General features: G+C 36.4%; 1 protein-coding gene across 1 annotated transcript in view; it reads right to left on the reverse strand.

The window, feature by feature from the left end:
* Positions 1–24984, reverse strand: part of BCAP29 (B cell receptor associated protein 29) — a 53240-nt gene that overhangs the window by 26979 nt on the left and 1277 nt on the right. The window contains exons 3-6 of the mRNA XM_041774089.1: positions 21972–22072; positions 16576–16726; positions 14994–15129; positions 10010–10118 (exon numbers count right to left, since the gene is read on the reverse strand). Coding sequence (XP_041630023.1) covers positions 10010–10118; positions 14994–15129; positions 16576–16726; positions 21972–22072 — 497 coding nt within the window. The remainder of the gene's footprint in view (positions 1–10009; positions 10119–14993; positions 15130–16575; positions 16727–21971; positions 22073–24984) is intronic.

Raw genomic sequence — 24984 nt, forward strand, 5'->3', positions numbered from 1 at the left:
AATGTTTCTAAAGGGTCAGACAGTAAATATTTCTTGTGTGCCCTGCAGATTGTCTACTCAACTCTGTAGTCATAGGAAATACGTGAACGAGTAAGTGAGGCTTTGTTCTAGTAAATCTAATCCATAGAAACAAGGCAGCAGGCAGGATTGGCCCATCCTTTGCTGGCCCTTGTCCTATAACAACACTTGTGTTATCAGTTTCTCTTAGATTATAAATCTACTCAGAACTGTAGGGTCCAAGTCATACTGAAAATTTTAAGAACGCTCCTAAGACATTTCCCATTCTGAGTCTATCAGTTTTCCTTAGAGAAACAACAAAGGCTATCCAGACGGGGTTGGCAATGAGATTTAATTTTAGAAAGTAAAGGCTTTTTCCTCCTTTAATTTTCTAGTGATGTAGCTGTCTTGCTTTGAATCCAGGAACCCAAAGAGGGAATAATTTGGAGAGGATGACAAAATTATTTTTGGATGGGTTGATCTGAGGCTCTGGGTGGAGTTTCACATGGAAATGCCCCCACTGGGCAACTTCTAAAGCAAAAACTCCTCTTTTTGCTAAAGATTTTATGTTTAAGTAATCTCTATACCTAATGTGGGGCTAGAACTCACAACACTGAGATCAAGAGTCACATGTTCTACCGAGTCAGCCAGGCACCCCTAAAGCAAAAACTCTAGCTCCAGCTTTGAAAGCAAAACCAAATCCATCTCATGGTGTTCATCACCCAGAAACACTGGGCATTTAAAACACACTGGGCCCAACTAATATCTTTCCAAGACACCCATAGGAAAGAACAGAGCTATTATTTTACTTTGGTTTTGTAAACCAGCCCCAGATTTAATTAGCAAATGAACAACTCAAACATCTAACACTGCATGTTGTATGACTGATGAGACTCTGAAAGGTCTTCTTCTCTTTTTCAACTTAGAAGCCCATGAAAGACTTTACCTTAAACTTGGCTGCCTTTTCATTATGATATACACAAAAGGCAATAGTACATGAATTTGGAAAGTAAGATACTGTCAGAAAAATTATCCCTCAACTTGAGGAAAATGTTTTAAGTTGGTTTTGACAAAATTTTTTTTAGGTTGAAAATTGATGTATAAACTTTTCTTTTTCTTTTTTTTTTTTTTTAAATTTTTTATTTATTTATGATAGTCACACACAGAGAGAGAGAGAGAGAGAGAGAGAGAGAGAGAGGCAGAGACATAGGCAGAGGGAGAAGCAGGCTCCATGCACCGGGAGCCCGATGTGGGATTCGATCCCGGGTCTCCAGGATCACGCCCTGGGCCAAAGGCAGGCGCCAAACCGCTGCGCCACCCAGGGATCCCTAAACTTTTCTTTTTTGCTTTAGTCATTCCTTAACTTGGAAACCTTTCTGATAGAAATAATAATAACAGCAATAATGGGAAAATCTAGTGATTTATTAAATTTGAACACAGACCAGGCAGTGGGCTGTGTGCTTTATATGCAATGACTCCATGAAGAACTACAGCTGAGAATAAGTACCTTCCCCCAAGGTCACAGAGAGGCTGTTACACAAAAGCTGGTCTCAAATATGGGCTGAGTAACTTTAAACTCTGCATTTCCAAATAGCAGTAAACAAGCCGTGAAAGAGAATTCTTAAATAAAGACACCTGCACACTTGAAAGTTATTTATCTTTCTTCTCTATCTAAATCTCTGCCCACAATTATTTGGTAAAAGACTGTTTCTGGCTATTTTCTCGCTAAAAACCTGCTGCTACCTCTGGACTTACTTTAGAATAGTGGACTTGGAAGCATGGTACTCATGGCCCCCAGATCTTGACTCAGATTGTCTGCTCACCTCATCATGCCCACTCCATAAACCCAGCCATCAACCATCCACTTAGGCATAATGGCCTTTCTCCTTGGATCATGTGCGTTCTGGAGACTAGGGGAAGATACGGCCATCTCTGCTTCTGAAATCTCTCTCAACCTTGAGACCAAGATCCAATGATACCTCCCCCATGAAATGTTCCTCAGCCCTTCCAGTAAGAATCAATCACTTTCTCCTCTGTTCTACCACAGTCCTTTGTGTTCTACCTTAAGTTATCATCCCTTGCGCCTCACATTCTTATTATTAGTGAATCTATTTTTCTCACTAGAGATTCTTGAAGACTGGGATGACAGTGTATTCACCTTGGTACCTCTCCCAGCATACAGCACGATACTTTGTATATGGCAGGTACACGTAAAAGTTCCTAAATGGGAAAAGTTTTCAATTAGCAATAACTGTGCCTTGGATAAACCTCATTGGCTCTGATACTGCTACTGCGCAAAGCTAAAAGTTCATAATTGGAAGGGAGCAAGGTCTCCATGCTGATAAAATCCCTTTAATATGTAACCCTGCAGGAACATGTGGCCATCTGCAGAATCCCAAACTCCAGCACCTGAGCCTATAGAAACTGTTGAGGGGTTATTTGCTTCTTGAAGGTTGTGGGGACTTCTATAAAGCAGAAGAACATGCTATTAATCTAACATAGAGAACAAAGCAAGTTCCAAGAAAATCACTGATGATTTCTTGAAATGAAATCCAAACCTTCAGAAGTGCTGGGTAAATAAAAATTGACCTCAATAGAAATCTCCTGCCAATAATTGAGAAGAAGTTGAAATTATTAGATGGGGGAGAAAGAAGTGAAGGAAAATACTATTGGTTTTCAAGCTTGGAAGAAAAGATCAAATTGCAGCAATCTGTGAGGTAGTTCAGGGAGAGAGGAAGGAGCATGGCTGAGCAATCGTCTTTGCTTCCCAAGGTTTAGATTCCTCATATACCCTAACTTCCTCCAACTCATGTTGGCCACACACTTTTCACTCTGTTCCTCCTTGCAATTTAAGAAAAATGCCTTTCAAAGATTTTTCTTAGGGATCCCTGGGTGGTGCAGGGGTTTAGCACCTGCCTTTGGCCAAGGGCGCGATCCTGGAGACCCAGGATCGAATCCCACGTTGGGCTCCCGGTGCATGGAGCCTGCTTCTCCCTCTGCCTCTCTCTCTCTCTGTGTGTGACTATCATAAATAAATAAAAATTAAAAAAAAAAGATTTTTTAAAAGATTTATTTAGGGGATCCCTGGGTGGCTCAGCAGTTTAGTGCCTGCCTTTGGCCCAGGGTGTGATACTAGAGACCCGGGATCGAGTCCCACATCGGTCTCCCTGCATGGAGCCTGCTTCTCCCTCTGCCTGTGTCTCTGCTTCTCTCTCCCTGTGTGTCTCTGGTGAATAAATAAATAAAATCTTAAAAAAAAAATTTATTTATCTAAGAGAGAGAGAAGACACACAGTGCATGCATGTACAAAGGGAGGGGCAGAGGAAAAGGGGGAGAGAGAATCCTCAAGCAGACTCCTCACTGAGTGTGGAGCCTGATGCGGGGCTTGATCTCATGAGCCAGAGATAATAACCCAAGCTGAAACGAAGAGTCAGATGTTCAACTGACTGAGCCACCCAAGTGCCCCGCAAACATATTTTAAAATTTTAGAAGAAAATTTTATAATTACACTTAGCATTTTGAATTATAAATACCTTCTTGGTCATTAGCAGGCTTCATATTATTAACAGACATTGGAAAGCTGAGGTGTTTGCCTGGAATCCAGGGGATCTCTACTACTAGCTGAATGACCGAGAATTAGAGGCCAGAGGTGAATCATTATCAGGTAGAAAGAACCTCTGATGATTCTTCTCAGCCAAAGCCTCAAATGTTGGTAAGTGCCAGCATTCTGTGTTCAGAGCTCTCCCTCCTCTCTCAACAGTCTTCCTTGACATTCCCATTAACTCCTTGATTTAATTGCCAGAGTTATCCATATGTATGATGGCTTAGACTCCAAGCTTGAGATGACCTTTGTTCTAAGCTTTGAGTTTGTATTTCCACCTGTTCTTTGGGCATTTTCACTAGGATATCCTGATGGCCCCTCAAACTCAGCATATTTATAACCACAGTTATTTTATTTGCTTTCCCTTTCCCAATAAAAGGAGACACCCCATATCTCCTTTGGTCTTAATCTAGGTTAAAAGCACAACCTACCTAGTGAATCAAATTAGAACCCTGGAGTCGTCTTAAATTTCTACTTTCCTCATTCCCCTAATCTTGTTGGGGCTGCCTGCCTCCTAAAAATCTCTCTCATGATAAAACTTTATGACTCTGAGGACACAAAGAAGGTTCCACAGTTTCCAGAAGGCAAAACAAAACAAAACAAGACACATACAAAAAGAATCTGGGGCTGGAATGACTCTGGCCATGTTAACATACACAACACAAGCAAGAAGATAATGGAGCACTGCATTCAAATTTCTGAGGTTAAACATTTTTCAATGAAGGGTGAGGCTAGGGATCCCTGGGTGGCGCAGCGGTTTGGCGCCTGCCTTTGGCCCAGGGGGCGATCCTGGAGACCCGGGATCGAATCCCACGTCAGGCTCCCGGTGCATGGAGCCTGCTTCTCCCTCTGCCTATGTCTCTGCCTCTCTCTCTCTCTCTCTCTCTCTGTGTGACTATCATAAATAAATAAAAATGAAAAAATAAAAAAAATAAAAACTACTTAAAAAAAAAAGGGTGAGGCTAAAATAATGATAGTTGTTTTCAGAAAATATAGATTTCCAAACATTCACGGCTTCAGATTGTTTACCTTTCATGTACTCTGCTCCTCAGGAAGCTATTAGATTGTATGTTCCACCAAATGGAGAGAGTAAATAAAAAGGGGAAAACATGGAATTCAGGAAAGAAGGTATCGGCACAGGAAAGAGGCAAGGGGGTTTGTGTAATGATGAATAGCAGATACATAGTCATAATAATGTGCGGTACGAAAAAATAGGATATGCTTATATTGGGAGTGATGGAGGATGGGAAATGTGTCTGAGGGGCTTGGCAAGACAAGAGAGCTAAGTTCTTCTCTTCCATGTAAGGAAGTCAAAGATAAAATCCCACATACTGAAAGATCAAAAAAACAGCTACCCAAACATTACACTTGGAAATCTGGAGATGAACATCAGAAGAAACAGCTAAATGAATTGCAAGTAGCTGTTTTTGGGGATGGGTCTCAGGGAACTGTGGTTTTTCACTTAAGTCTTGTAGTACTTTTGACTTTTAGTATTCATGTACATGAAAACTCTGGTACAATAAAAAAAAATTAGGTACCGTTTAAGCATGATGACTACTTTGTGTTCTAATTCCATAAGGAAAGATTCTTGAAGAGAAATGCTCTAAAGATCTCGTCTTACTTTTTATTTCCCCAATATTTATAATGAAAAGAACATGCTGATTTCTTTGCTTAAATTATTACTTCTCTCCTACAGTTTTATTATTGCATATCAGTATTCCAATAGATATTCTAAACAAACAACTACACTATAACCTAGCGAGAAATGGTTATGTCTCACCCAAGAGAGTTAAGATTTGTAGACCCATTCCATATAACACACTTGGGCTATGAGCTAATAGGAGGATAAAACATGCCAGGCCCTGTCCTAATAATTCTAAGCCTACATGAAACATTTCTCTCCTGTGAGGAATATGGCTTCATTAACCACCTGCTGAAGTTCAGTTTGGAAGAAAGGTAACTTACGGTGAAAAATTTTCTCTCATGAAAAATAAACAATTTTAAGGGTCAAAAAGCCACAGTGAAAATAGTTCATGATGATCACTTTGCTTAATTATATTATTTGGAGATACACAGACATTAAAGGTTAACTAATCTATTCCCTCATTTTACAGAAAACTGTGGCCTAAAAAAGTTTAGTGACTTGACTAAAATGACCCAGTCTATCTTCAGATTTTGCAAGGTCATCTATGTCACTTAGCAAAGGTCAAACAAGTAATATGCAGTATTTACTCTCAAAGTAAAGTTGGGAATAGAGTCAATCACTTGTAATTCAAGAAAAAAAAATAAGAATGCTATAAGATTACCTTGATTTTTGGAAGAGAGCTTTTTTTGTGTGTGTGTGATCCTTTTCACTGTACACATAAAAGAAATTCATTACAGAAAATAATTTCGACTACAGAAAAAAACTGCTATTAAGAGTTTGGTGCAATTTTTTTGCTTGATTAATATACTATAAATTATATATTGCTTATTGTCACATTCATCAAACTCTATTATTTTTTAATATAGACTTTTCTTCAGTTATTAAGAGAAGGGAAGGAGATGGCAAAAACCTAGAAACTGGGGGATCCCTGAGTGGCTCAGTGGTTTAGCACCTGCCTTCAACCCGGGGCATGATCCTGGAGTCCTGTGATCAAGTCCCGGGATCGAGTTCTGGGATAGAGTTCCAGGATCGAGTCCTGCATCGGGCTCCCCGCATGGAGCCTGATTCTCCCTCTGCCTGTGTCTCTGTCTCTCTCTGTGTCTCTCATGAATAAATAAATAAAATCTTTAAAAAAAAAAAAAAAAAACTAGAAACTTCCAGATGTATAAAGAGCAGGAGCAATTTGAATTTCTTATTCAAATTACAAAAGCTCATTAAAAGGCAATAAAGCAAAAATATGACCAAAACTAATATATATATATTTTAAGTATTAACAATTTTAAAATAAGGCTATGACTTTGATATAGCTACAAATTAAAGCTAGTTCATGCCCACAACTTTCAACTATAAAACATGCTTAGGTTAGACTTTGGGAATTTATTTTTATATAAATAGATAGTTCAAATAATTAATTGGTAAGGAATTAGAAAGCCCTCAGTTTTATTTATTTACTTTTATTTTCATTTTTTTTTTTAAGTAGGCTCCATGCCCAGGATGGAGCCCAGTGTGGGGCCTGAACTCATGACCCTGAGATCAAGAATCGCATGCTTACTGACTGAGCCAGCAGGTACCCTGAAACTCAATTACTTTTTTTAAAAAATTTTTTTATTAACATTTTTTGTTTCATTTCATTTTATTTAAGTAATCTCTATACTCCACATCAGGCTTGAGCTCATGACCCTGAGATCAAGAGTCACATATTCTTCCGACAGTGCCAAGCTGGTCCCCACTCTTAAAATCATACCTACTTTACTTTATTCTTCCAACAGTGGCAAGCTGGTCCCCACTCTTAAAATCATACCATGCATAGCCTGCATGCAGGCAATGACTAAATGGTATGTGTTTCCTCTAGTTGATATATATTGAGAAGGTATTTATTTATTTATAAGCAGACATGCCAAGAAGATATTTATTTGTAAGAATAAAAACCAGTAGCTATCCTGGGGGACTCCTCCTCTGAAGTCAATCTTCTTGTACATCATAAGGTTTTCCACCACATACAAGATCTGTTTTTATTATGAGAGCTTCTAAGTTTATTATTATAAGAGCTTTGTAAATTCTTCAAAGCTTATGCTCTTATTTTTCATGGCAGTGCCCTTTCCCAATTACTCCACATATGGGGATATCAGAGTTATTGTTAAATAGATCATTAAAGATGACAGACCAGGTCCTTATACCTGACTAAGTTAGCCCTGAGTATAAATTAGGTGCTTTGGGACATGCATGCTCTCTTTGGATCACTAGGGTCATATTACTGCACTGAAGCACAGACAATTTACTAACTCTGGTCCAAATCTGAACTGGTGATTAAAAACTGATGGTGTTTGACACTAATAGAGTATTCTTAATACCTGTGTTCAGAACACTGCTTTTCCAATTTGAGGCTAACCAGTTTAAATAAACATTTGTATTTATGCTTTATCTCCACTATTATACTTTGGAGAAAATATTTCACTTAGATTAAACGAACACCAAGGATAAGAAAATTCATAATGAAATACTCTATTTGCCTCCATTAAGAGACAAATGATACTGCTTTTCTACTCAATTTTCAAATATAAAATAAGTTTCTGAAACATTTTTAAAGTGCTGTCAGCCTTAATATCCTCAATGTTGAGAAATCAATGACTATTTTTGAATGGTAATAGGCACAAAGAATTGTGCTACTGAATTCATCTGAATATCTTGCACTATTAATTTATGTAATTTCTTAGTTTTTGCCTTAATAAACTTGACTGGAATATATCAAGAGAACATAGCCAAAGATATACCTCCTTTAGAAATGGAACTCTGATCTTTTCAAGGTCGTTAATACTGTTATGTGAAATAATAATTTTGGGTACATAAAATGTGTTCATAAAATATTGCACATCTTGCAGAAACCTATTAGGACATACTCAAACAGGTAAAATCTGCTTTTACCTCAACACTGATTCACTCTGAAAGTAGGTTTGCAGTCTACACTTTAAACACAGAAGCTGGTATCTCTTGCTATCAGATTATAAACACAATGTCTATATTATCAAAGGGTTCATCTACTGCAAACATCTGAATTGTCCGTTACAGAAATATTGAGTTTCTTTATATTACTCTAAAATAATATTAGGTTTAGAGTTATATTTCAGACTTATAAAGTCAAAGCTCAAAATATCTCAGCATTGGATTTTTGAAAGGCAAAAGGAAAAAGAAATTAAACTGCTCAAAGTTAAGACAGGTATAGTGTGGCAAACAAACCTATTGTCTGTTTATTATTTTTGTACCACTCTTCTCACATTAAAAGAGGGATCCATGCCATGGCAGGCATGAAAAAAAGCAAGATTTTGAAACAATTTTTTTTACACTAATTAAAGGCGTTTTGGAACTAGTCCCTTGCGTTCTTCAAAAAAGCTAGCAGCAATACTTTATGTTGGGTAAAAAAAAGAACACTGCTTCTCTTCTTAAATGTCCAATGTAGAGGGTGGTGATTACTAAATTTATTTTCATATAAATGTTAAAACTTCTTGATCATGTTCCAAATCTTTTGTAAAAGAAGCAACTGTACCAACAATGAATTTGGGGCTATACTACACCAACCACATAATACACTATCTTGTCTAGAAGAGTAACTTATTTTTTAACTTACTGCCTCTAAACTAATCTTTTTTTCACTCTAAGAAGCAGGAAGTTAAAGAATTTTATATCATATGAAATATCCTACGGATTTTCGTTTTGTTTTTACAGAATCATCTTTTATCTTTGGGCTTTCCATATCAAATTCAAATTCATCTTGATGAAGTAAACTCTATCCAAATATTGTAAATAGATAATCAATAAAGCAAGTTATACTATAAAAAACTTTTATTAAGCTGAGATCTATTTAAAAAAAAATAAACTTAGAAATGGTCTAAAGTAGTTCCTTGATTTATTCACTGAACATTCACCAATTTACCTCCAACATAAAGTAGTGGAAGAAATTTGAAATTGGGTCCATCTTAACTCTGGCTGGCTGAGAGATCTCCCATTGTCTGGACAACATCAAGGAATATCTGTTACATGCAGGGATATTGCCCAGAGGTCAAGCCCAAATTTTTACTCCGAGTTTCCTGAGATGATGCTGGACTTGGGGTACCTACTTTTCTGTGTTATGTGGCTATAAGTAATAAGAATTTTTTCTTCAATGATGAAGAAAATACTATCAGAATTATTTCTTAAAAAAAAAAAAAGAAGAAGAAGAAATAGCTGCCTTCCCAAGTCCTGACTGCAATGTATTTTAGAATAAGCCATTCAAATTGTCAGCTGGCATCCCAGATTGCTGCTTACTCTAAACTATCCACCTCTTTTCAGGGAATGCTTTCCTTATATCTGGCAGGTAGGAAATATTAGAGCTTGAGATAAACAATATATTTTCCTGTAACCAAAATTGTCCCCCTGCGGTTGCTTCTTTCAAAAAAGCGATATACTATGATGGAAAAATGTGATTCATTTTCCAAAAATGTGTTTACAAGCAACTTTTTAGGAACATAGCTCTTTTGCTAAGGCAGGAACATCTGTATTTACAACACAGATCTGAAACACCTACTTGTTTTTCTGTATAACAGAGCATGTTTCTCTTGGCCAAAACCATGTTTTATCTTCATATTTGAGCAGGAATTTATAAATAGGTCACTCTTGGTATTTTAGCCAGAAGAACACTGAGCCATTAGTTTTGTTTTAGGGAAAACAATGAAGTGTAACCGCAAAAAATATCATGCTACTCTTTCTACTTCCGCACATGCACATGAAATTACCTTCTGAAGTCTTCTTTAATTCAGTTTTCAGTTTTTCCTGGTCTTCTACTAGTTTTTTATTTTCTGTTTCCAAAATGTGTTCCTCTTCCTTGACATAGCTTTTCAAGAGCTGTCAGAAAAGAATTACAGAAAGAAGTAAGCTTAGGCTGAAATGACCACATATTATTTCAGGAAACAGGCTGAATAACATATTTAAAATTATTGGTCTTTATTTGAATCTTTGTCCTTTTAGCATTTTATAATTTTCTATAATATACTTTTGCTGATAGAAAGGTGAATATTTGGCAAACAAAAAGATTTCTTCTCACTAAGGTTGAAATCTCTAAAATGAAAGTAAGAGTTCTTGGTTGGGCTATAATTAAAATTATGTTTTGAGGGGCACCTAGGTGGCTGAGCTGGTTAAGCTTCTGCCTTTGGCTCAGGTCAAATCCCGGGGTCTGGGATTGAGCCCTAAGTTAGACTCTTGATGAGCAGAGAGCCTGCTTCTCCGTTTCCCACTCCTCCTGCTTGTGTTTGTTCTATGTCAAATAAATAAAATCTTTTAAAAAAATTGTGTTTTCAGAAAGTATTTATGTAAGTAATATGAATGTCTTTTTCTCCATTAAGTATGTGATATAAATCTAAGGAAAAAAACAGTTCTGAGGATGATATTAATTGGTAAGCCATTATGTATGTTCCAATTACAGAGCTGTCTACTTAGACTATTTTTATGCAGACCAATCTGTAATATATATATATATATATATATATTTATTTACATATATATATTATATATATAATGTCAGGGTGGAGATGGGCAAGTGTAAAATGACAGGGCCATCTCTATGCTCAGAAAATTGTACTTATTTTTGAATAGTCATTGAATAGTTTCCAAATTACTTTTATTCAGTTAATCTTTTACAATGTTTTTTATATTTTGAAATCTACGTAGGTTTTTACAGCAATGTTTTTTATATGTTTATAGATCATCTTTTCTAGGTAAGAAAAATTGACCGCAATAATAAAATATTTGACTGAAATTAAAATATTATGGGGTAAAAATTTCATACTCTGTATGTCTAGAAGGACATCATCATAGTTAATAGAATTAAGAGGCTTACTTATGTTAGAGAAATTTTAAGATATTTAAGTTACCAAGAAAGACAAATTAATGTCTGAAAAACAGGACATGTAGACACTGGCACGGGTTATTTGAGCAAATAAAGTGGCAGCAACTTGATATTGACAACTTCCACAGGTGAAAAAAAGCAGCTCAGGATAATTTTAAACAAAGTGACGGAAAAGAATTTCTGCTGCAGAGTAATTCCTTTTCTTTCTTTTTTTTTTAAATATTTGTTTTATTTAAATTCAATTAATTAACAGTGTATTATTAGTTTCAGGTGTAATTCTTTTTTCTGATGTAAGCTGGTACATCCAACAAACAAAACTCACAAAGTTCTACTAAGCATGGGCTACATACAAATACATTACAATTTTTTAAATTAGGTGATAATAAGGGATAAAAATGCAAGAGAAACATGGTCTCTGCTCTCATGTGACTTCAATCTAGTGGAAAGGATGAGACAAAAGCATAAAAACTGTAGCCTAAGATCAAATACAGTACTATTATGTTAGAACAGAGATTAGGCAGCTCAGAAGGAGGAATTAAAGCTCTAATGATATATTATATGACTGCAAAGAATTTTTTTAGGAGACAAAAAACCAAACTACATACTTTAGTTGAAGGAGCCTCCTATCTTTAAAATTAAAAAAGAAAAAATCCTAAAGAGTAGAAATAAGAATTTTTTCCAAATCTATATAAATTTGTTGCCTATTTTATGTTCAAAATAATCCAAGCTGTTACTTCACTGAATTCGGTTCACACAGTCTCCAGTGATTACCCAAATTGGAAGAGAACCACTGAGTTGCAGGAATGTTTATACTGACTGCTTGAATTATTATGCCATTGAGTTGGAAAAGTTGGATTTGTGTTGGTCTTGTAAATAAGCTTTCATTATTGCACCTGCAAACTTGTCCAAATTTATTATGTATGACTTGATGCTGGAGAAAGACCAAGAGCCCTGGGACTGAAATTCAATAGCTACTAGCTGCAATAATGTATGTGTTTACTAGCCCACCCATCTTATACCACCCTGGTAATTGGCTGGAAAAAAAAACTAGTAAGAAGTAAAGTTCTGTCACTGTTGTTATTTTAAAGCAGTTAAATTAAAAGTTAATTGGTCTTTCCTAATTATTTCGTCACCTGAATATCAGAACAGAAAGGGGTACCAGGTACCATCTATACATCATCTTATAAGACAGCATACACAGGGCATGAAACAATGTGGTTAAGAGTGTGGATACTAGAGCCAGGCTGCTGGGATTCAAATTTTAGTTCTGTCATTAATTGAATGGTTCTGTGCAAGTCACTTAACCTTTTGCGCTTCCATTCCCCCGTATATAAAATAAGATAATAGCAGTACCAATCTCATCGTGTTGTCACAAGAATTAAAAGTTAATACTTTACTGTGACGGATCTGAAGCAGTACCTAGCATAGTGTTAGCTAGCTATTATTTATAACAGTTGAGAACATGTGAGGTGACTTGCCCCAGGTCACAATGCTAATTACTGATAGAGTTAGGACTAGCACCTAAGTCTCTTGGATCTCAGGATAAAACTGCTTAGATATGGTATCTCTGGTACAGAATAGAGTTGTTTCAGCAATTTTATCTTTCCTTAGATAATATTTCAAAATCTACATGGAATGTCTAAAACAGAAGTCATATTTGATATTCTGACCTTTGGCTTTTGCCAATTAGGTCCACTTTGGGCACTGACAGTATTTGTATGCAGCTCATAAACTTTCTCCTTACAGCATACTGGTTTTAGCTCAGTGTATCTACGTGTCTCTCACGATCTGGGGCCAATGAGGTCACAGATAGGAAGCAGGGAACGAGGACAGGATGGAATCAAAGGGGAGGAAAACAAAAACAAAAATGATAAAAAGGGGAGAAATTGCTGGGGAATCAAAGAATCAGTGGTCATGAAATAAATTTCCCTGCAATGGTAACTTGTGGAAACAATTGTAAAAGAAAAGTTCTAAAAATATTTTGAGGAAGGTGCTTTTTTTGAAGGACAAGACTAATTTAAGTATGCTAAATATAGTGTATATGAAAAAAATAATAGTTCCAAAATTTGATAAAAACACTTTCCATTTTCTTAAAGCTGATGAGTAAAAGGAAAACAACTAAAAAATAAAGAAAAATGCAGTGCTCTCTTAGTACTTAGAACTCATTACTCTAACATGATAGGCATAATTTTATTTATTTTTTATTCATTTAAATTCAATTTGCCAACATATAGTATGTTGCTCATCTCAGTGCTCATCTCATCATGGATGGGCATAATTTTAAATCAAGATAGGTACACAGTAAGTTTACAAATATGAGGCTCTGTGCTTTTGAGTTCAGCCGTTATATATTAATCAAAGCTTTGAGGGTTTTGTTTTTTTTTTACTTTTACCATTTTGATGTAAGATTAAAGGATAGAAAATGAAGCAAGTAATATTGAGGTACAAAATAAGGCTGATTTCATTACTAAGACATTCCAAAAAAGCAAAGATGACTTATTGCCTATTTTTGAATATGGAAATATCAAGAGCTTGATTTTCCAGACCTATATTTACTACAAAGGGAAATTTATATGACATCTATGGATCAGTGCCTTTTCAAAATAGAACAAAAAAAAGTAAAAAACAAAGTGGTGCTGATTCTCTAAAAGTTTCCTTAAAAGTTGGTGTTTACAATCCCTTCAAAGAAATGTTTGAGTGCTTTTTTATATGGAGAAAAGTCCTTTCTTTACCTTTTCGCTGTAGTGGAAAATAAGGCAGACATCATTAGAAATAAAACATAGGTTCTGAATAGGTGACCATTATACTAAACCACTGAACACATTTTTTTGTATGTGTTGAGTTTTGCCTTATTTGAAAGGTTCTGGAAAGCCTTCTATTATGTACTGGCTAATTCATTTAGAACAGATATAAGGTAGTGCTTACAGTTCTTTCTAGAAGAGGCTAGGCTCTAGGTCTAGGATAAATTTTTTCATCTCTACTGTTAAACCTGATACTTTTTACATAAATATAATTTGATATAATACTCAATTGATTATTTGTGTTTCAGGAATTTATAATAGGGAAATCATTTTGTTGTATTATTTTAGGAATGCTCTTTTAAGAAAATTTGTTTCACTTCTGAATGGTTCCACTGACATTTTCTTCTAGGAGGTAGAATTAGCAAAACTTAAGAGGCTTAATATGAACTGCAAACATCCAAGCTCTGACATCTAATTCCTAAATTTTACACTGAAGAAAAAAAATACCCCAAATCATTTTGTAGCTATCATTTTCTCATCTGTTCTTTTTATTTTATAGGGAAAATATCAGTTCTTAACATACACTTTGCCTAAATGGCAGGGGAATTATAGCAGAGGGTTCTTAAAGGAGAATCAGCAGCATGGCGAAATTAAAGATTTAAAATTTTTTGTGTAGTCATCAATCTAGCATTAACTACTTTCCTCTGCTTCCTACAGAATGAATATTTAAAAGAAAAAAAAATTTAAAATCCAGGCTTAATAAATTATTATAAGAAATAATTTAACTGAAAAGAAAATGGAAACATAGAAACTTCTAAAGATTTTCTTTAGGTTATAAAGTAAAATTAATGGTAATGAAGGAATTAAAATCCATATTCCCAGAATACTGTTTTTTTCTCTTAATCTTAGTAAATAGGTTCAATGGCATTAATATACTATGGAGGGAAACGGAGAACAAACAAATCTAAAGGAGAACAAGATACTTTTGAAACAATCATTTCATAGAACACTACTGTTACTTATGGTCATTTTTTGCTTACATATCAGAAAAAAATGTTTTTGATACTCAAAAATAATATACCTTGGGAAAACTGACAACATTTACACACACTTTTAAAAAACAAATTTAAATACCTGTTTTAGTCTTTCATTCTCTTCCATGAATTTTTTCGCAGCCTCATTAGTATTTTCTGCTTGAGTTTTGAGGACTCCTTTGTTTGACAGTTCTTTAGCCAATTGAGTAATAAGGGTAACCAGACGTCTCAACACTCTAAACAACAACAGTAACAACAAATCAAAGTATTTATTGTATAACTAATCATTAGAAACTGTGATTGAAAATAAACAGTCACTGTCAAATGATTTCCCTTTAGGTATAGGTATGGTGGAGGGAGATAATGTTTAGAAAGGACATCCGTTTGTTTGTTTCTATTTTTTTAAATCTAAGCCTTCCTGTCAAAATCTAAGCCTATGTCTCGTTCCTTTGGAATCTTTGTTATAAGACTAGCATTTGGAGAATAAGTTCAGCAGTACTTGTTAATTAATTATCTTCTCTTTTTAGAGGCCTTTGGCCAGAAGGAAGAGAAACATAATTTTAGAGAGTGTGGTAGGGACAGTAAGAAGTCATTTTTGTTTTTTTGGTCCACCACTGCCCCTTTCTCAGCATTTGCTATTTATTTATTTTTTTTAATTTTTATTTATTTATGATAGTCATGCAGAGAGAGAGAGAGAGAGAGAGAGAGAGAGAGGGGCAGAGACATAGGCAGAGGGAGAAGCAGGCTCCATGCACCGGGAGCCCAATGTGGGATTCGATCCCGGGTCTCCAGGATCGCGCCCTGGGCCAAAGGCAGGTGCCAAACCGCTGCGCCACCCAGGGATCCCTAGCATTTGCTATTTAAAGAGCATTGTGTGAGGCTGGCCAAGCTTAAAAACTGCTCATTCACATCGGTTTATGGGTAACTTCCATTGTTAGAAATAGAAATTCGTATCTTCAAATATTCATTCAATGGGTATTTCCTTGGCTAAGTGTTAGGAATTGCTAAGTGTTGAACACTGTGCTGGGTACTGGGGACACAGAAGGAAATGAGATTAAAGTCTTTCAGGAGTTTAGTTACTGGTTGGAGAGACAAAGAATTAAATCAGTATTTAATTGCAACCTTGAATGATACTAAAATACACACACACACACACACACACACACACACACAGATACATTTGGTGGAAACATACAACGGAGATCCCTACTTTGGGAGAGGGGAAGTGATGGTCACAAAAGGATTCTCTGTGAAAAGGGCTGAAGGATAAGTACAAAGTTATCCAGGAAAAGAGGGGAATGTTTTGGCAGATGTTAAAGCAAGTGTGAAGACCCTGAAGTAGGAAGGAGTTAGCTACACAAAAGGAACTCAATAAAGATTCCTTGCAAGAATGAAGGTGTGAGCAGTGAAGCTCAGTGTGGGTAGACTGTGGTGTAAATGTCAGAGAACAGTATGAGAACAGGCTCCAGAGAGAAGCAGGGGCCACAGCATGCAAGACCTTGTGGACCTATCAAACCTAGAAGGCATAATGACAATTATGTTATTTGGGTATATTATCTGCATTCTTTTATGAAGATGTCAGTATACCAAACAATATAGAAAAAAAACTATAGGATAGGTAGGAAAAACAAGGAATGGAAACGTAACTCATGTTGTAAAATTGTGCTTTTTAAAAAACTTACAGCCAAAAAAATAATGAAAATCCAGAAATGTAAAGATTTCTTTGAGACCTAAAAAGTTTCATCTGTGCATGTTCATAGGCTCCAGGTCTGGTGGTTAAGCCTTTTTCAATGGCAGGTATAGAGGAGTATTTCCTTACTTCTCTCACGGCATCTATTACAGAAGAAAACATTGATTTTGGCTTTTAATAACATAAAATTATTATTAAAGTGGAAAGCAGTTTTAGAACTGAACTTTTAAAAAATGGACTTCTGATATGAGCTCTCTTTTTGTCTTTTCCTCTACTATCTCTGGGAAGGCACCATACTCAAAAATGAGGCTCTGTAAGTGGATGCTAGTGGGCAACTTTGACTGAAACTGGAATCTTTTTTTTTTTTTTACTCTTTATCTAGGACTTATTGTCTCTTATCTCTAGCTACATTGTAAACGATTATACTTCACTTTCTACCCCTAATACACTGAGTAAAAACCAACCTACTGACAGTAGCATATAGGTCATCTCCCATTCCAATCAATTCCAAGAGACTATTCTATTTTCCTTACTGTATAAGCATTTTATTGTATCTATCATTCCTTTAATATCATCAAATTATTATAGTAATTATTAAATACTGTTAAAGTAATATTAATACATTATTATTAAAATATAATTATTAATACTAATATTAATATGACTTTACTGAGATTTCAGAAATATTTGGTTACATTGAGATTTCCACTGGCAAAGGTTAAATGAGACTTGACCCACAGGGGCATATGTTCCCCCAATGGGCACGTGGATGGCATCTGCTACTGGAAATCTCCAATGAGCTGCACTTTTGATGAATTTAATTCTGTTAAGTCTCAGGATCTATTTCTTTCCAGTGAAAAATAGAATTCAGCTTATTCATATCTATATTTAGTGCACTCTTAAGTCACTGGATTCTTTTAGGTCCTAGATAAGTTATTTGCCTTAGGTGTCTCAAAGACCAATGGGGCAAACAAGTCAGACTGCTTCTTTTACGTAGCCATCAGCATTCTTAGCAAAGAGTTACTGCCATAGCAAAGAAGATTCCAGTTAGAAAACTGAGGTCACTTAAACTATTTTATTTTTATTTTATTTAAAAAAATATTTGAGAGAGAGCATGTGCCTGAGAGCTTGTGAAAGTGAGCATAAATGGGTTGGTGGGGAGGGGCAGAGTGGGATGGGAAAGCAGACTCCCCACTGAGCAGGGAGCCCAATACTGGAGGCTTGATCCCAGGACCCATGAGATCATGACCTGAGCTGAAGGCATACACCCAACCAACTGAGCCATCCAGGTGACTATTTTATTTCTAATAGATGCTTCATTTGGTTGTAACTTACCCTAAAATTTACCCCTTTCGAAATGAATAATTCAGAAGCTCTTGAGTATATTCACAAAGTTGTGCAACCAACCACTAATTTCTGAATATTTTCATTAACCCCTTGGAAAGCCCCATAACCATTCCACCCTTCTTTCCCCATCTCCCAACAACCACCAATGTACTTTCTCTGTCCATGGATTTGCCTATTCTGGACATTCTACACAAAAGCAATCATTTGCTACGTGTTTTTTTGTGTGTCTGGTTTCCTTTACTTAGCATAATGTTTTCCAGGTTCATCTGTGTTGTACTTCGTAGCAGTATGCCATTGTTTTTTATGGCTGAATAATATTCCATTGTACAGATCTACCACATTTGCAAAACAAGAACAAACAAAAAAGTAGCACATTTGGTTTCTGAGGACGTTTGGACTGTTTTTATCTTTTGGCTATCATGACTAATGCTGCTATGAACGTTTTTTTCTCTTTGTTGTATGTTGCCAGTCTTATATAGTATTTGGTTTAATATGTTTTGGTTTCTTCTTCTTTTTTTTTTTTAAGGATTTTATTTATTTATTCATGAGATACAAAAAGAGAGGGAGAGAGAGGCAGAGACACAGGCAGGGGGAGAAGCAGGCTCCATGCAGGGATCCCAACGCGGAACTCGATCCTGGGTCTCCAGGATCACGCCCTGGGCCAAAGGCAGGTGCTGAACCGCTGAGCCATCCAGGGATCCCCTGTTTTGGTTTAGTTTCAATTAGATTGTTTACTTTTCTAGGTTCTTAAAATTTAAAGTTTTCTTTCATTAAATTCCAGAACAGTTTAAGCAGCATTAGTAATCTCTATTTTTTGAGAGGGGTAGAATTTCTTGAAAACCTACTTGGGGGCAGCCTGGGTGGCTCAGCGGTTTGGTGCCGCCTTCAGCCTGGAGAATGATCCTGGAGACCTGGGATCGAGTCCCACGTCGGGCTCCCTGCATGGAGCCTGCTTGTCCCTCTGCCTGTATCTCTGCCTATCTCTCTCTCTCTCTCTGTCATAAATAAATAAATAAAATCTTAAAAAAAAAAAAAGAAAAACTATTTGGTTTTATTCTTTCTGAAGGGGATAGCTTTAAAAAAACTTTCTGTAATTCTTCAATGGAAAACTGGTATGCTTAAATTTTCTATATTTACTAGAATTCATCTGATAAGTTGTAGTTCTCTACAAAATTATCCATTTCATCTAGGTATTCAAATTTATTTGTATAGAGGTATATAAAAGTTTTTTTTTAAAAGATTTTATTTATTTATTCATAGAGTCAGAGAGAGAGAGAGAGAGAGAGAGAGAGAGAGGCAGAGACACAGGCAGAGGGAGAAGCAGGCATCATACAGAGAGCCTGATGTGGGACTCGATCCAGGGTCTCCAGGATCACGCCCTGGGCCGCAGGCGGCGCTAAACCGCTGCGCCACTGGGGCTGCCCTATAAAAGTCTTTTTTTATTAAAAAAAAAGATTTTATTGGGATGCCTGGGTGGCTCAGCAGTTGAGCATCTGCCTTTGGCTCAGGACGTGATCCCGGGGTTCTGGGATTGAGTCCCTCATTGGGGTCCTGCATGCAGCCTGTTTCTCCTCCCTCTGCCTGTGTCTCTGTCTCTGTGTGTCTCTCATTAATTAATAAATAAAATCTTAAAAAAATAAAAATGAAAAAAGATTTTATTTGAGACAAGAGCAAGCACAAGCAGGGGGAGGGACAGGGGGTGTGCAAAACCTGACACAGAGCTCTATCCCAGGACCCTGAGATTATGACCTGGGCCTAAGTCAGATGCTTAACAGACTGAGCCACACAGGTGCTCTGGTCTTTTAAATTATCTTTAAAACGTTTTCTTGATCTTAATGGCTATTTCCTCTTTGACATTTCTCAGAATGCCACAATAATGTAGTAAGAGCATAACAACCTCTAGAGAACAACTAAAAAAATCTCAAACAAAATAGTACTTATAGGCCAGAGAAACCACATAGTAGTATGAAGGATCATTATGCTTGCTATTTAGCTTCTTTGGCTTTTAAATGAAAATAGTATTTCTGGATTCATTATGCAGAAATGCAGAAGATTAATTAGTAATATGAAAGAAGTTTATAAATGTAAATGATCATACAAACCTACCTGGAGAATAAAATCACCTGTCTAAAAGCAGGAAAACTATGTCTGAAAAATGAAACCAGGGCGACCATATGGGCAGGGTGTGATGTATAGTCAAATTTCTAGAAACCATCTGAAGACAGCCTATTTTTTGGATCACTTGTGTAACCTTGCAAGTTCCTAAGATGCATTTCTGCTGACACTAAACACATTTCTGGGTTTCCTGCTTCCTTTCTGCCTATTCCCACCCCTTAAAACACACACATGCACACACACACATTCAGTTAGTAATGGCTCTAGGAACATTAGCACCGTGTCATGATTACCTTATTAGAGAAACAACCATCAAGAAAAATGAAATAAATTTAAAAGGAAAATACAAATGGAACTTGAGAAATCTACTAGTTTTCCATAATTTCCACCATCATCATTCTGGTGGACAAGAACACTAGACTGTGTACATTCAGTACTACATTTAAATCTTCCAACACCTGGGCAGTGTGGGTGGCTCAGCGGTTTAGTGCCACCTTCAGCCCAGGGTGTGATCCTGGAGACCCAGGATCAAGTCCTGGGTCGGGCTCTCTGCATGGAGCCTGCTTCTCCCTCTGCCTGTGTCTCTGCCTGTCTGTCTCTCACACGAATAAATAAATAAAACTTAAAAAAAAAATCTTTCAATACCTCAGTGAAGTAGGTGTGATTACCCTATTCTGAGATGGAAACACTGAAGCTTAAAGAGTTGGTCCCTACTTGCCTTCCTTTACCATTCAAGGTCAAAGCTCCCTGCATTAACATCCATGATGTCCCTCATCTCTGAAAATTAATTACCCACTTGGCCTAGCCAGTGGTCATGGTTCTGCTTTGTGACTCCTACCCCTGGCCATAGCTTACCAACGATTGTGTACCTGGCATTAGCTGGCTCATTTATCATTGGAACTGGGATTCAGAAATGGCTAATTGACCGTTGCATATATGTGGCTGTAGTAATGATATTTGGCAGTTATTTGGTGCCCACTTTCTGCCTTGAGAAAAGAGTATCAGGTTCCAGAGGGATAAGGAAGAATGAAGTAGACCTATGGAGTAATTCAAGGATGAGAAAACAACACTTCAGTTCCTAGGAATAGTCCCTCCCTGGAATTTGGCTTCCTTCCTTCCCTGAGCTGCTCTAAAACAATTCTGTATTTTATTATAAGTTCCCCTTTCTTGCTCAAGTGAACTTCAGTTGGTTTCTGATATATGTAACCAAGAAAACTTTGGACTACTGTTTTCCTTCTTTCTTTGGATTTGTGTCAGTTTTTCAGTAGAAAGTCTTGTGATAATTTTAGAGTTAAAAGATCACAATATTACAGGGGTGCCTGGCTGGCTCAGTCAGTAGTAGTAGTAGTGACTCTTCATCTTGGGGTCACGAGTCTGAGCCCCACGTTGGGTGTAGTACAGATTACTTAAAAAAAGAAAAAAAAAGAGATCACCATAGTTTAGCCAGTAGGAGCTACAGAAATGTTTGCCTTTCCTTTTTCCAGTCCAGTTTTCTCCCTTTGTTTTGCAAATGGGTAAACCAAACTCAAAAGGCATTTAGTTTAGCTGGTGGCAGAGTTGGGACTCATTTTTCTTATTGTGATTAACTTGGTTAGTGTTACTTCTTATGGCTGGAGATATACTTGATAACAATAGCATACCACAAGACAAATATTGACATTTTGATATGAGGCATGAACACATTCACATCCTGACACAATCATACCTTCCTCATACCTTCTTGCACCAGCTGTTCCCAGTTTTATAAAAAGAAATTCATTTCAGAGGCTGGTGGTATGGAACATGGGAAACATTTTCTCATAAAACAGTGGCATATATGGTACTTATCCCAGGATGGCATCAACTTAGTTAATTAAAAACCCAGTGAATTCATTAATAAAAACACCATAGAGTTAAGCCTAATGAAAAGGGAAATCCAGTACTTACCTAGAAATAGAACAATCAATAGGATTATAATAGTAAGGAAAGCCTTGTTCCAGAAAGTTGCAATTTTACCCCAGACATTAAATGAAAAAATCTTCTGCCATCTGTAAAATAATACAATTACATTAGCTGTAAAAAAATCAAAAGATTTTGAAATGCATTGCAAATATCCAATTACCATTCTGGTTAAGTGAATGAAAAAAAATTACAGAAATTTAATTTTTATGTCGTATCAGAGAAATGGTAATTTTCTGATATGACATAATATCTCATGAAATCAAGAACAACTCTTCCAAGTTTAGTGATAATTCTGATATTATCTTCTGTCTGTTGGCTTAAACATTCTATAGCAAAAATCACTTTTAAAGTAAACATGTGTGAATTCTTATGTTATATTGCTGATAGAAGTTCTCACTTTATATCTTTTTGCTAATCAGTGTAATAACACAGAAATAACAAAGACTTCTACTGGCCTAATAATCAGCAACATTTCAGGTGTAGGGGGTCTAACTGTGTACTATTTATTTTTATATAACACACCTCTAACATTTACCCCAAGTAAAATAATTTTTCCATCTTTACCGCAGATAAATATCACTGGGACATTACAAACATAAAGTACAAAGATCTTAAATAGATTGATGAATTTTTATGTATGTATATACTCATGTAATTGCCACCCATATCAAAGTGTGAACATAGAGGAAACAAAATGGGGAAAAAGACAGTTTAGACAAATTAAGGAGTATAAAGATACAGAGGTAAGAAAGCATGGATTATAAATGACAAAGAATGACAAAGCAATCCACCATACAATTGGAAAGGTAACAAACTTTGTACAATGGCATTTCATTTTATTTTACTTATTTTTTTAGAGAGCATGTGCATGTGAGCAGGAGGGGCAGATGGAGGAGACAATCTCAAGTAGGATCCATGCCCAGGCTCAATCTAAAGACCCGGAGATCCTGGCCTGAGCCGAAATGAAGGGGTGGACTGAGCCACCAGGCGCCCCAGTACAAGGGCATTTTAAATGAATAACAGATTTATGGAATCCAAAGCACCTAAATTAACTTCAAACACAACTTCAAAAGAAAAGTTTTACTTTAAGATTGTGGCAAATTATTAAGTTTGGAAAACAACCCCAAGTAATAACTTGAAGTTGGTGAGGAGAGGGAGATTGATGTAGATGAATGAGGTTCTTTTGCCTCTATGCTTCCAATTCCAGAGATGCTATTCAATTTTTTCATTACAAAAATTTTGTGTTTTTAGATAGAAAACGTAAGTGGTAATACCCTCATCTAAGTCCCAATGCAAATTCACATGTCAAGGGTCAGTGTAAAAGGGAACACAAAAGAGACTTCCTACAAGGAACAACTAGCAGTTTCTAGTAATACTCAGTTCAAAGGAAGAAATGATAATAGTTGTTATATTGAGTCATTTCTATACTACAGTTCTAAGCACTTTTACATATTTTAGCTCATTTAATTACCACAACCACTGTATGAGGTGGGTACTAGTATTACCTCTATTTTACAAATGGGGAAAACGGCCAGAGATGGTAAATAATTTGCCCAAGGTCATGCAGAGTTAGGACATACATCCAGGCAGCCTGACTTCTAACTATGCATCTTTACATTATTGGGTTATATGAGTAAATAATGGCCAAATTAAATAAAGAGTGAAGCCTTTTCTTTGACAAGTATGGTAATACATAGTATAAAAGATAAAAAGATGTGAATATAAACATAAGGACATATTTTAAATAAACTGTGTGCATATATCCCATATTTTCTTATGTGTATTTGTACATGAGCATGTATATAATCAGGGTACTTATATATACATCTATTAAAGAGCTTCGTGAATTGTATAGTGAAAAATTATATTTGGCAGGAAGAAAAAGATCCAAAATCTACAAAATATATATACATATTTGCAAATTCTTAAGCCTTATTTATAAATCAGATGTTTATAAATAACATCTTTCCTTCTCTTGAATATAGGAGTCTCTTGTTGCAACTACTATCAGAAAGCAAACAGGGTATTATACAAATTTGAAACAAATGAACAGGATGCTCATTAGAGTAGAAAAAGCACTGGGCTCAAAGCCAGTTACCTGTCTAGAGTCTGCCATGGATGAGCTAGATGACCTTAGACTATTTTCCCTATTGAATGAGTGGGTTGGATAAAATGATCTCTAATGCTCCTTGTAGTATGATTCAATTTTTTTTTTTTTTTCAGTAAGGAAGAAAAAAGTGATGGCATAGCTGTCAGACAAGGACAGAAATGAGTAGAATCTAGGCAGGTTAAGAAGCAAGTTCAGAGATTAAAGATCACCTGGACCCTGAGCCAGAGTAAAAACTTTCATTGAATCTCTTCCAGTCATGGGATCTCATTTATGAGAAATTTTCTCTTACGCCATGAGCATAATAAACAAAGGTGTTGCAAAAGTTTTATTATAAGCCTATTTCACCATTCCTACTATCAACTTTCTAGATCTAAAACTGAACTCCCCAGAAATGGCAGCTACACTTGTGGTGAGCAGAGCATAACTACAGAGAAAGTGAATGAGGTACTTATACATCTGAAACTCATGCAACATCGTGTGTCCACTATACTAACCACCCGCCCCACCCCGCACGGCCCCCAAATTGAGCCATAGGAGGATAGTACAGGGGGAAAGTGAGCCAATGCTTCAATGTAAATACTGAGGACTGTACTTAAAGATCTTTGAAAGGGCAGCCCGGGTGGCTCAGAGGGTTGGTGCTGCCTTCAGCTCAGGGCCTGACCCAGGAGACCCTGAATCGAGTCCCAAGTCGGGCTCCCTGCATGGAGCCTGCCTCTCTATGTCTATCATAAATAAATAAAATCTAAACAAAACAAAACAAAACCCAAAAACCTTTGAAGGCCTTTACTAAGGAATTAATGGTAATGTATGGTTGTGGTGCTGAGCACTTTCCATACTCAGCGTTTTCAGCATATATTCACTGTGTGTGGGGGATGGGGGGAGGGGCAT

Source organism: Vulpes lagopus, chromosome 11, assembly GCF_018345385.1.
Source record: "Vulpes lagopus strain Blue_001 chromosome 11, ASM1834538v1, whole genome shotgun sequence".
NCBI classification, from domain to species: Eukaryota; Metazoa; Chordata; class Mammalia; order Carnivora; family Canidae; genus Vulpes; species Vulpes lagopus.